General features: G+C 35.0%; 3 protein-coding genes across 4 annotated transcripts; 1 reads left to right on the top strand and 2 right to left on the bottom strand.

Moving 5' to 3' along the window:
- The first annotated feature begins 289 nt into the window (after window positions 1-289).
- LOC109156176 (UDP-glucuronate 4-epimerase 3-like) lies at window positions 290-2,614 on the top strand. 2 transcript variants are annotated; one of them, XM_019304045.1, is made up of 2 exons: window positions 290-868; window positions 912-2,614. In XM_019304045.1, the coding sequence occupies exon 2, from the start codon at window positions 913-915 to the stop codon at window positions 2,218-2,220; it is 1,308 nt and encodes a 435-aa protein (XP_019159590.1). In that variant the 5' UTR covers window positions 290-868; window position 912; the 3' UTR covers window positions 2,221-2,614. The 2 variants fall into 2 exon arrangements, with proteins under 2 accessions (XP_019159590.1, XP_019159591.1); XM_019304046.1 differs by having other exon boundaries at window positions 290-2,244; window positions 2,329-2,614.
- Window positions 2,615-3,025: 411 nt separating this feature from the next.
- On the bottom strand, window positions 3,026-4,691 carry LOC109155585 (40S ribosomal protein S13). Its single transcript, XM_019303193.1, has 5 exons — window positions 4,574-4,691; window positions 4,396-4,468; window positions 3,649-3,787; window positions 3,380-3,566; window positions 3,026-3,254 (listed from the first exon to the last, which is right to left on the bottom strand). Exons 1-5 carry the CDS (start codon window positions 4,594-4,596, stop codon window positions 3,221-3,223), a joined length of 456 nt encoding a protein of 151 aa, XP_019158738.1. The 5' UTR covers window positions 4,597-4,691; the 3' UTR covers window positions 3,026-3,220.
- A 1,928-nt stretch (window positions 4,692-6,619) lies between these two features.
- Window positions 6,620-9,736, bottom strand: LOC109156117 (serine carboxypeptidase-like 2). Its single transcript, XM_019303951.1, has 14 exons — window positions 9,463-9,736; window positions 9,206-9,351; window positions 8,990-9,066; window positions 8,763-8,885; window positions 8,534-8,636; window positions 8,411-8,448; window positions 8,176-8,274; window positions 7,970-8,056; window positions 7,710-7,874; window positions 7,547-7,618; window positions 7,333-7,451; window positions 7,111-7,224; window positions 6,952-6,997; window positions 6,620-6,862 (listed from the first exon to the last, which is right to left on the bottom strand). Exons 1-14 carry the CDS (start codon window positions 9,618-9,620, stop codon window positions 6,779-6,781), a joined length of 1,431 nt encoding a protein of 476 aa, XP_019159496.1. The 5' UTR covers window positions 9,621-9,736; the 3' UTR covers window positions 6,620-6,778.
- Between the last annotated feature and the right edge of the window lie 744 nt (window positions 9,737-10,480).

Raw genomic sequence — 10,480 nt, 5'->3', positions numbered from 1 at the left:
ATGATTGAACGAGAAATTATAATAGTGGAAATTGGAAAGACCAACACCTAATGGTACAATGTATGAGATTACAGTTATACAAAAATGTAAATTCAAGCTACTCAACAGCTCAAATGATCACAAATGTGAAATTTGGGAATAATGATTCGGGATCGAATTTCACCAACAACCATAGGATACTTTTGGGTTTAGAGATTCAGTCTTTTTGGAACAAACAACAAAAATGTGAATTAAAGCTGGAGTTGACCTCGACTACAGGGATATAATTATTGAATATTTATACAATTTCCGTCTGTCATCATTAAATACCATAAATTAATTTGGTTTGCTGCTAAACTAACTCCAAAATTTGGGCAAACATTAAGTAGCCCTTGGATCAAGCTTAATTTGTGCAGAGATAAGATGCAAGGAAAATGAAAATGGCAGTTTTGTTTGATGCTAACTGATTCTTGATCCGCCATTAGTCCACCATTATTCCTTCTTCATTGTTTAAAAATCTTTGAATTTCAAGACCTCTTTCTTCTCCTTCACCACACATTAGACCATTAGTCCACCCCCCAAATCTCTCTCTTTCCTTCTCTCTCTAATCGTTCATCCCTTAATCAATTGTCAATCTTTCTTCTGTAGAACCAAAGGGAGAAAGGAAGAAGAAGGAATACCCTCCACCACCAACAACCGTTTCCTCCAAGAAACCATAAAGATTCCCAAAATTGACGCACCCAGTTTTCATCTTTTCTTCATTTGCCAATTGCCACCACCGACTAGAATCTGTTTCTTGAAAATAGGAACCAAAAGATTGTGCCTTTCGCGCATAATAACCCTAGCCAAGTTTCAAGAAAATCTGGGCAAGTTTTCAGATTGGATTCTGGAAGAGGGAAACCCAGACTCAAATCTGCAAGAACTCCAGGAAGAATGTCCCAGATGAAGCACATTGACGATATTCCGACATCCCCGGGGAAGTTCAAGATGGAGAAGCCTCCTTATAATAGACTCAGGCTTCATTCTTCCCTTTCCAGGCTCACCTTGTGGTCCGTCGTGTTCTTGGGCGTGATCTACTTGCTGTTCTTCAGATCATCGTCTTCTTCCCCGCCTGCCACATCAGATCTCTTCCGGCGGTCTCTCAGGACCAGCTCCTACGGCGGCGCAGCTTGGGAGAAGAGGATTAGGGCCTCCGCCAAGGTCAGATCAAGAAATGGTTTCACTGTTTTGGTCACCGGCGCCGCCGGCTTCGTCGGAACCCACGTCTCGGCTGCTCTGAAACGCCGCGGAGACGGCGTCGTGGGGCTCGATTGTTTCAACGATTACTACGATCCCTCATTGAAACGCGCCCGCCAAGAACTCCTAGAGCGCGCGGGGATATTCATTGTAGAAGGGGACATCAACGATGTCGCCCTCTTGAAGAAGCTTTTCGAGATTATTCAGTTTAGCCACGTTATGCATTTGGCCGCACAGGCCGGTGTGAGATATGCAATGCAGAATCCAGGCTCATATGTGCATAGCAATATTGCTGGGCTTGTTAGTCTTCTTGAGGTCTGCAAGAGTGCTAATCCTCAGCCCTCAATCGTGTGGGCATCTTCGAGTTCCGTTTATGGATTGAATTCCAAAGTTCCCTTTTCAGAAATGGATAGAACAGACCAGCCTGCAAGTCTTTATGCTGCAACCAAGAAGGCTGGCGAGGAAATCGCCCATACATATAATCATATCTATGGGCTCTCCTTGACTGGATTGCGGTTTTTCACAGTTTATGGACCGTGGGGGAGGCCAGACATGGCTTACTTCTTTTTCACCAAGGATATCCTGAAAGGGAAGTCGATTCCCATATTCGAGGCTCCTAATCATGGCACTGTAGCCCGGGATTTCACCTACATTGACGATATAGTGAAGGGTTGTTTGGCAGCTTTGGATACTGCAGAGAAGAGTACGGGTAGTGGTGGGAAGAAGAGGGGTCCTGCTCAATTGCGAGTGTTCAATCTTGGGAACACATCGCCCGTGCCTGTTTTGGATCTCGTAAGCATTTTGGAGAGATTGTTAAAGGTGAAGGCGAAGAGGCAAATAATGAAGTTGCCAAGGAATGGAGATGTGCAGTTTACACACGCGAATATCAGCTTGGCGCAGAGGGAGCTTGGGTATAAACCGACGACTGATCTTCAGACGGGGTTGAAAAAGTTTGTACATTGGTACCTCAATTACTATGGCGATGGAAAGAAGAGTGCCCAGTGATAACATTCTTCTTTCCAACTCTGGGTAGGACCATTCGATTCTCGTCTCCTTTGATTCTTATGATTGTTTTTGACCTATCCTCGTTACCCCTCCTTTTATCTTGCTTAGTATATCTGAATTGTGAACGATGCTGTAAAAGGACCGAGCTTGTCTGATCCCATGATGAAGAAAGTGAAAGTTTGTGGACAATACACTGGATGGATACATATTGTTTTGCTTGCTGGGAATACGTTATGGTCTGTATCAAATCGAATTCGTACCCATTTTTGGTCCTCCTTGGAATGTAATCCTTTTATCATTGTAGAATTCTTTACTAATAGCAGAATTGCTTATTGGACATAAATCATCATCCTCATAAATTTCAAATAAAGTAGCACATTATTGTCCATCCATCTATCACTCATGTATTCCCTCATGGTTTGCTCTCTATCCTTGGAAGATGCTTTCATCAATGTGATAAATTACTGCTTACAGTTTCTCTTCTCCTATGTATTATTCGACTCTACATATCAATACTCGAAGATGATGTATATGTTAGGAGATTAAGTTGATATCTTTGAAGAACTTTCCTTAGGGAGAAGGAGCTAAGAGTCTGATGAAAACTATTTTTAGGACAATTACTGCTTGCATAAAGTTACAAAATGCATATTCTTGTAGCATACTTTAAGGAACAGAAAATTGGTACTAGGTAAGGTTGTGAACAGATTATGTGCTGTTAACTGTCAATATTGCACTGTTGCATGGAAGACTTTAAGTAATTGGAAGGTTTTAGTTTCAAGAATTTGGTCCAACATGGCAACAGTTGTTGTCAAGTGATAATGCTGAAGTGAAAGAACTTACAAAAGACATTTAAGATGAAAAGAACTCAAGACTGGAAGGCCAAAATGGTGCAATAGGTCTTTGACAAAACATTTAACAAAGTACAGAACAAGCTACATTCTTGAATCAAATCCAGACATTTTCATAAGATTAAAAATAACATCCAAATGCAAAATTCTTCTCAGGCAACAAGAGTGCTGGCGGTGGTGGATTCGCTGCAAAGCAATAAAAAGAGCAATGGAATGAGAATTGGATGCTTTAAAAATGGACAGAACAAATAAAGAGCATTAAGAAAGATAGATCACTTCAGAGTTCCGTAGAAACGAGAAAATGAACTTACTACTTCCAGACAGGTGGAAGCTTCTTTGTCTTCTTATAGTAGCGGGCAAGTCTGTGTATTCTGCTCTCAACAAGAATCAATCTGAACTTAGAATCCTTATCCTTCCTGTTCCTCTCCAGATGCTTCCGGATTGCAACAGCTTTCTTGATGAGGTGGTAAAGGTCCTCAGGAATCTCAGGAGCCAGTCCTAGCATTAGATTCATCACGATATACTTAGTCCATAGACATTTCATTTCTATACAATGATCTCAAGATAGAAAAACACGCACCATGGGCCTTGAGAATCCGCAAGATTTTACTACCAGTCACACTCTTAACCTGAGCAATTCCATGAGAATCACGAAGAATAACACCAATTTGGGAAGGTGTAAGACCCTTCTTTGCAAATTTGCAGATATTGTCATCAACCTGAAAATTTGGACATTATCAGAAAGCTATTTCTTGCAACTCCATAGACTATATATAGACTTCACTAGCCAAAAGTGTGTAACACTAAGTGCCAAACAAATAAAACTAAAATTACAGCAAGGTAAACGTAACTAATTGCAGTGCACCCAAACAATTAGAGCAAAAAGCAAAGCCTTCCCAAAAAGCAAAGAGAGAGCATTAAAGCACACTAAGAATAGATACAAATAGCAAAACAGAAAATATTCCAAATGGTGTTATTGTCCTACAAATCAGGCTAATTTGTTACCCATATGCATAAAAATCATTGCTTTGGGATTGAATACATGTAGCCCAGTTCACAGGTCTATGAATATAACCTCAAAATATTGAATTCCCAAGCTCATATAAAATGTACAGTACAAGTCCTTCCCTATTCCAGATATAAAGCCTAATGCACAATTCTTTATCCCCGCATCTATGAAAAGGTTACAACTTTACTCTAAAGAAACACTTATATACTCATTTCTATGCGACTATGTTCTCACATTCTACACTGAAACAAATCAATTATAAATATTCCAAAAAAAAAAAAAAAAAAAAAAAAAAAAAAAAAAAAGCAAAATTCTTACATCCTGGGAAGAGATCTTCAACCAACTGGGTGGAGTCCTCTTGTATGGAATTGCTGAAGAAGAAATACCCTTACTGTGCAGCCAAAATATTCACATTAAGAAGGAAAAAAACGATACATTGTTACACAAATGCATATACACACATTTTCATGTATAGAGAATAGAATAGAGAGCTGACCCTCGACTGTGCATACGACCCATGGTGGCTGTTGGGGGCTTCTGAGCACGTAGCTGCGGCGGCGAATCCTCTGAGCAAGCTTGGATCAGCACAAACCCTAGAATAGCAGACGGAGAAGAGATTTGGGGATTTATATGTAAGTCATTTATTTGCAGTCTAGCCCCCGGGTTTAGTTTTAATTCTATTTGTGGCAGTTCAATAGTCTTTTGATTCCACTTTTAGCCCTTAAACTTTACAAATGACAGGATTTGATCCTTCAAGATTAAACTAAATAATTATATGAATGAATGGTGCTTGCATTGATATTTAATAAATTTTTCTATTTCTAATAAGGTAGGAATAGTAAATACTATATGGAGATGGGTGTTTGGTTCAAAGAATAAATTTAATATAATTCCAACAATAATGAAGTTAAAAATGAATATAATATGAATATTATTGTATTATTTGGTTCGCAAGGCGAACAAGGAATTATAGGATAAATTATATTATTGTGTTTGGTTGGATCAGTGAATAGAAAATGAATATTATTTTTGTTTTGAAACGAAAGAACAAAATAATATACTACACATAGACACACATGCATATATACATACACAAAATTTGGAGGAAAAAATCAACATAGTAATATACAAGGGATCAGGTGCGAAGCTTCTCCCATGTGAAACGTGCAGATTAATCACAACCCCTTGATCTTGTCAAAATCAACAGCCCAGAATGAATAACAATTAAAAGAACGACGTGGCATTATAGTCATTTTATGTAAGGTCATAACTTAAGATGCATATGTTTAAAGTTTAAGGCGCGTAAGTTCAAAGCTCAAGGTACGTAAGTTTATAAAGAAAATGACTATTATCTTTGTAAAGGGAATAACCCATTCCGTGAAATTCTATTTGTTATTGGAAAAATTGAACCAAATAGCGAAATAGATTTATTCCATAGAATTTCATTCCCAATGCATTTCACGAATCAAACATTACGCGGAGGTATTAGGATTTGGGAATGGCTATTTTGTTTATAAAGAGAATAGTATAATTTTATTTCAAACTAACCAAATCATTAAATATACTTATTCAATGGAATGTTATTTGAGTTTTTTGCACTTTTGGTCCCACGACTATAGTGGCACTATCACAATTGATCCGTAACTTTCAAATTTTGCAATTTTAGTCCACGACTATTGTTTTTTTTTTTGTAAAAATGGTCTTTCCGGCCATTTTTCAGTCAAAATTCCACCTGAGTAAAATTTTTTCATTTTTAAGAGGGCTAAATTTGATATTTCGTTTAATAAGCTTGCAAGACATACTGCTCCTCTATGATTACCCACGAACAACAAACAAAATAAAATCTATTGGTTCTAGTAGATTTTATTCTGTTTGTTGTTCGGGGGTAATCGCAGAGGAGCGGTAGGTTTTGCAAGCTTATTAAGCGAAATGTCAAATTTAACTCTCTTAAAAATGAAAAAATTTTATTCCGGTGAAATTTTGACGAAAAAGTGACCGGAAGGGTCATTTTTGCCAAAAAAGTAATAGTTGTAAACTAAAATTGTAAGGTTTGAAAATCGTGGATCAATTTTGATAGTGCCATTATAGTCGTGAGACCTAAAGTGTAAAAAAGTCAATGTTATTTCATATATGACTAAGCTAGATACTCTTCATAATTTGGTCCTCTAATTTATCCATCATGACATGAATTGAAGATATAGAAATTAAAGTCAGATCAATTGTGCATGAAATTTTTTAAATACTCTGGAAAAGAGGCAAATATTCATGCATCCTAATTAATTTTGTTGTTGCTCTTTCACTCACAGTTTTATTCTTTCACAGCCCATAGATATGTATGCCATCAACAGAACTCCTACACAATTCAAAATGTTATTTCTTTCTTATTATCATTTTCTGGTCGCCATCAACAGAACTCCTACACAATTCAAAATGTTATTTCTTTCTTATTATCATTTTCTGGTGATGAAGAAAACTTACAACTATTACTCAAGAATGTGCACGAGATAAATATGGAAGCATCTCGAACCCACAATCTCTCATATGAAAGATCAACTTAGTGTCACTAGACTACAATGTCCTTGACAATCTTATTATTTACTTGATTACATTTATTGTTAACATTTATAAGCCATAGCATATTGGGTTTATAAATTTCACCATTAATTACCATTAAATTTAGTACTCTATACTTTATACACGATTACAGATCGGTATTAGATATCCATCTTTTGAACATGGCTTGACATTCTGAAGGACGAAACTCTGGTGCAGTATGACCACCTCCCTATAATATATAAATTGTAACATACAATTATTTTAATTAATCTTAATTCTTAAAACAAAAAGAATTATAGAAATAACAAAAATGTTTACCTTGACAGTAGCGAATGTCATCCGATTAGCGTATGTCCTCGTGTACCTACATGACATTATGAAAGACATAAAACTTACATCTTAACTTTTGTTAATTACCATATATTATGTGTGTTTTGATATATATATATTAACAAACTTTACAACTTAATAACTTACCCTGCAACTTGACCATCAACCATCCATGCTCTCCAATCATCCACAATAGAGTAGTTTAATGACTTCACCCATGCTTGAGTTGAAAGATACGGAACAACCATGTCATGGTCGCCACTATATATATCAAATACATAAATGATAAGTCATTTTTTATATGTAAGATAATATATGTTCACAAAAAAGGAATCGAATGTATCAAATATCTTGAAAGAACGTTCTAACCTGTAGACAAGAGACCTATAACCTTTTTTGCTGAGTCTCACATGATATGGGATAGTGTTATTGATTATGATTGTGAATGGCAAATTTGAAGTACAATGCTCCCATTCTCCTTTAGTCCCCTGCATGTGTACTTGATACTAGCTAATTGTCCTTCCATATAGATTTATAAATTATAAATAACTTATTACATGTTCATAAGAAAATCGATATATACCTTACGGACATGAAGAGCCTCTCTTGCACGATAATCGTTGGCCCAATATTCAGATAGTTTATTCCGATCATCCTACAACACATCAAATGTTCTATCATGTTTGAACTAAATATTTATTAAAACTCGCTCGTAATAAATAATGTGAGGTCTTAGCTTACTATACCCGACATTTTAATCCAGGAAGCAAATCAGGATTGCTGAGCTTTTGATGCTTCTCATGAAGAAACCTCCGTTGTCCAGGAAGCATAATAAGATTAATTGTTGAAGAATCATCATCAGATAAACAAATAGGCTCCAGAATATAATTCAGATATATTCTCTCAATCAACTGCACAAAAAAAGGGGCATCAGATCAGATCAGATCAGTGTCAAAGAACAGGATCGGAGTAACTAACTCGATCTGGCCGGGAAACATCATCTGACCTGGTTAAAGGTTTGGATATCTTGTTGACATAATAAATTGGTCGGATCAGTATCCAAATACTCTCCTTTACAATTCCTTTTTAGCGACTGCATATATACATATATACATATTTAAGATGGAGAGGAGAATTATATTATATATAAAGTTAGACAAATTAAATTAATGTTTAAATAAGCTATTAATCTTCAAACTCAATATATACAACCTCGTATAGCTCATCAGAGATAAGAGCCATTCTATGAGCAAATGGAATTTGATAGTTTCTCTCACCCGGAAAGGTTCCCGCGTTGCCAAGTATGTATCCCTGCAACGTACGTTCGTAACCCCACAATCAAACATGAGTATATATATATATATATATATATATATATATATATATATATATATATATGAGATTACACATTTATTGTTTTTATATTCAATCACGAGTTTAAACTAACCTTAAGTTGGATAAATGGCTCAATTCCTCCCTCATTACCTGCATTTCAACATAAATAATGAACATATTTCTTTTGTATTGAGTAACAGAAGCAATCTCTTTTAAGTACTTTGTTCTTACATACCATTTGATATCATTTCAGTAACTATTGGAACTGTAATGCCAGAGTATGAGTCGCCACCAACATAAAAAGGATTCGAAAGGAATTCTGGATAATCAACCAGCCACTAAAGTGTTGAAAAGATCAATGTTTTAATTTTTCGGGACATATATATATATATATATATATATATATATATATATATATATATATAATCAGAGAGTCAAAAACAGGATTAAGCTAAGGGAGAAACCTTTCGAAGAAACTCATATGCATTGCTGCCCGTCAATAAATTATCAGATTGAGCATTTTTTAAAGTTGTAGCATACGAAAATCCAGTACCAACGGGCAAATCCAGAAATATAAAGCTTGCTACCTAACAACATATTATATGCCAATTACACAATTAAGTCATATTTCATATCATATTTACATTGACAAAGTATAATTGAGGATCAACATTATATTATATATATTCACCTTTGTCCATGAATAAGGAAATGGTAGCAACCTGGGCAAACTCCCATTATACTCCACTGGTTCAATAAAGAATGGTCCTGCACGCGCGCGCGCGCACACACACACATATATATATATATATATATATATATATATATATATATATATATATATAATCACTTCATTATAACTTCACTTTAAATCAAGAAAGTACGATTATTATATATAAATATATACCAATTTCTTGAATGATAGCACATAATGAAGAGCAGCCAGGACCCCCTGTGATCCATAGAATTAGAGGGTCTTCTTCTGGATTTGAATCCGACTTTATGAAATAATAAAATAATTGCACTTCTTCATTCTCTCCCACGCCCATGTACCTAAAATCCAAATATATATATATATATATATTGAATTTATACATAATTCTAGCTCTTATATAATGAAAGTAATTAAGGCAGAAATGAAAATCTAAACCCTAATTAACTAACCCAGTTTCCAGATGAAAAGGAAGAGGACCATCAAAGCCAGGAAGAAACTTGACAGGTGAAGCTGCTTCTGCATGGCGGCTATGGCAGCTGAGATTGAACAATGCCGCCACTACAAGGAAGAAGACGACGGCCAAGCTAGCAGAGTAGCCACTCCACATTCTTTTTCTGGGGTAGTGTTAGTATGCTTTAATTTCTTCAAAGCCATCCGGTGAATAAAAAAGCAAAATTTATTAAAGGTGGACTAGCTGTACTGAGTTGTACAGGCTGGTTGGTTGTGGTTTAAATGTTTTGTTTTTGAAAACGTGGTTTAAATGTTGAATCATATCACTAGCTGTAAACTTGTCAAAAGTCTCTAAGAATTGAAGACATACACAAGAATTCCATTACGTTACTACAGTCTGCAATTAAGGCAACTATAGAATAGTACTAAGGCTTTGTTTGACAGAGCTTATAGCTTATTTTAAGCTACTAATAAGTTATAAGCTCTGTTCGGTAATGTTTCCAAAATAAGCTCCTAACCTAAAATAAGAGCTTATTTTGAAACGCTACCTTAGGTAGCGTTTTGAAATAAGCTCCTAGCTTCCTAACTTTTTTTCCATCTTTATCCTTATTATTTTAAAGAAATGACATAATTATCCTTCCCAATTAAAATCATTTTTTCTTCTTCTTTATCCGCAACTTTCACCGCAATTATTATTATTATTATTATTATTATTATTATTATTATTATTATTATTATTATTATTATTATTATTATTATTGAAGAGATTGTTATTATTATTATTATTATTATTATTATTATTATTATTATTATTATTATTATTATGAGATTTGAAACAATATTGCTACTTCATTATGAGATGCTAGATCATGATTATGCTAATAGTTTTATTTTAAAATGTTAAATTTTAATATGTAAACAAACTAATTTAAATTTTATGAAGATGTCATTTTTAGTCTTTTTACCTTTATCACCCTATCAAAAAGCTAATTTCACCAAACACTTTCAATCATAGCA

This window comes from Ipomoea nil, unplaced genomic scaffold (assembly GCF_001879475.1).
Source record: "Ipomoea nil cultivar Tokyo-kokei standard unplaced genomic scaffold, Asagao_1.1 scaffold2704, whole genome shotgun sequence".
Lineage (NCBI taxonomy): Eukaryota > Viridiplantae > Streptophyta > Magnoliopsida > Solanales > Convolvulaceae > Ipomoea > Ipomoea nil.
The sequence above is the reverse complement of the archived record's forward strand: the minus strand, read 5'-3'. Positions and strand labels throughout refer to the sequence as shown.

Coding starts and splice junctions, on each gene's coding strand:
- LOC109156176 (XM_019304045.1), top strand. CDS start 913: ATGTCCCAGATGAAGCACATTGACGATATTCCGACATCCCCGGGGAAG.
- LOC109155585 (XM_019303193.1), bottom strand. CDS start 4,596: ATGGGTCGTATGCACAGTCGAGG. Junction 3,567..3,648: donor GCGGATTCTCAAGGCCCATG/GTGCGTGTTTTT, acceptor ATCTAATGCTAG/GACTGGCTCCTGAGATTCCT. Junction 3,255..3,379: donor CTTCCACCTGTCTGGAAGTA/GTAAGTTCATTT, acceptor ATTGCTTTGCAG/CGAATCCACCACCGCCAGCA.
- LOC109156117 (XM_019303951.1), bottom strand. CDS start 9,620: ATGTGGAGTGGCTACTCTGCTAGCTTGGCCGTCGTCTTCTTCCTTGTA. Junction 8,886..8,989: donor TTCCTTATTCATGGACAAAG/GTGAATATATAT, acceptor ATATGTTGTTAG/GTAGCAAGCTTTATATTTCT. Junction 7,619..7,709: donor TTCCTGGATTAAAATGTCGG/GTATAGTAAGCT, acceptor GATGTGTTGTAG/GATGATCGGAATAAACTATC.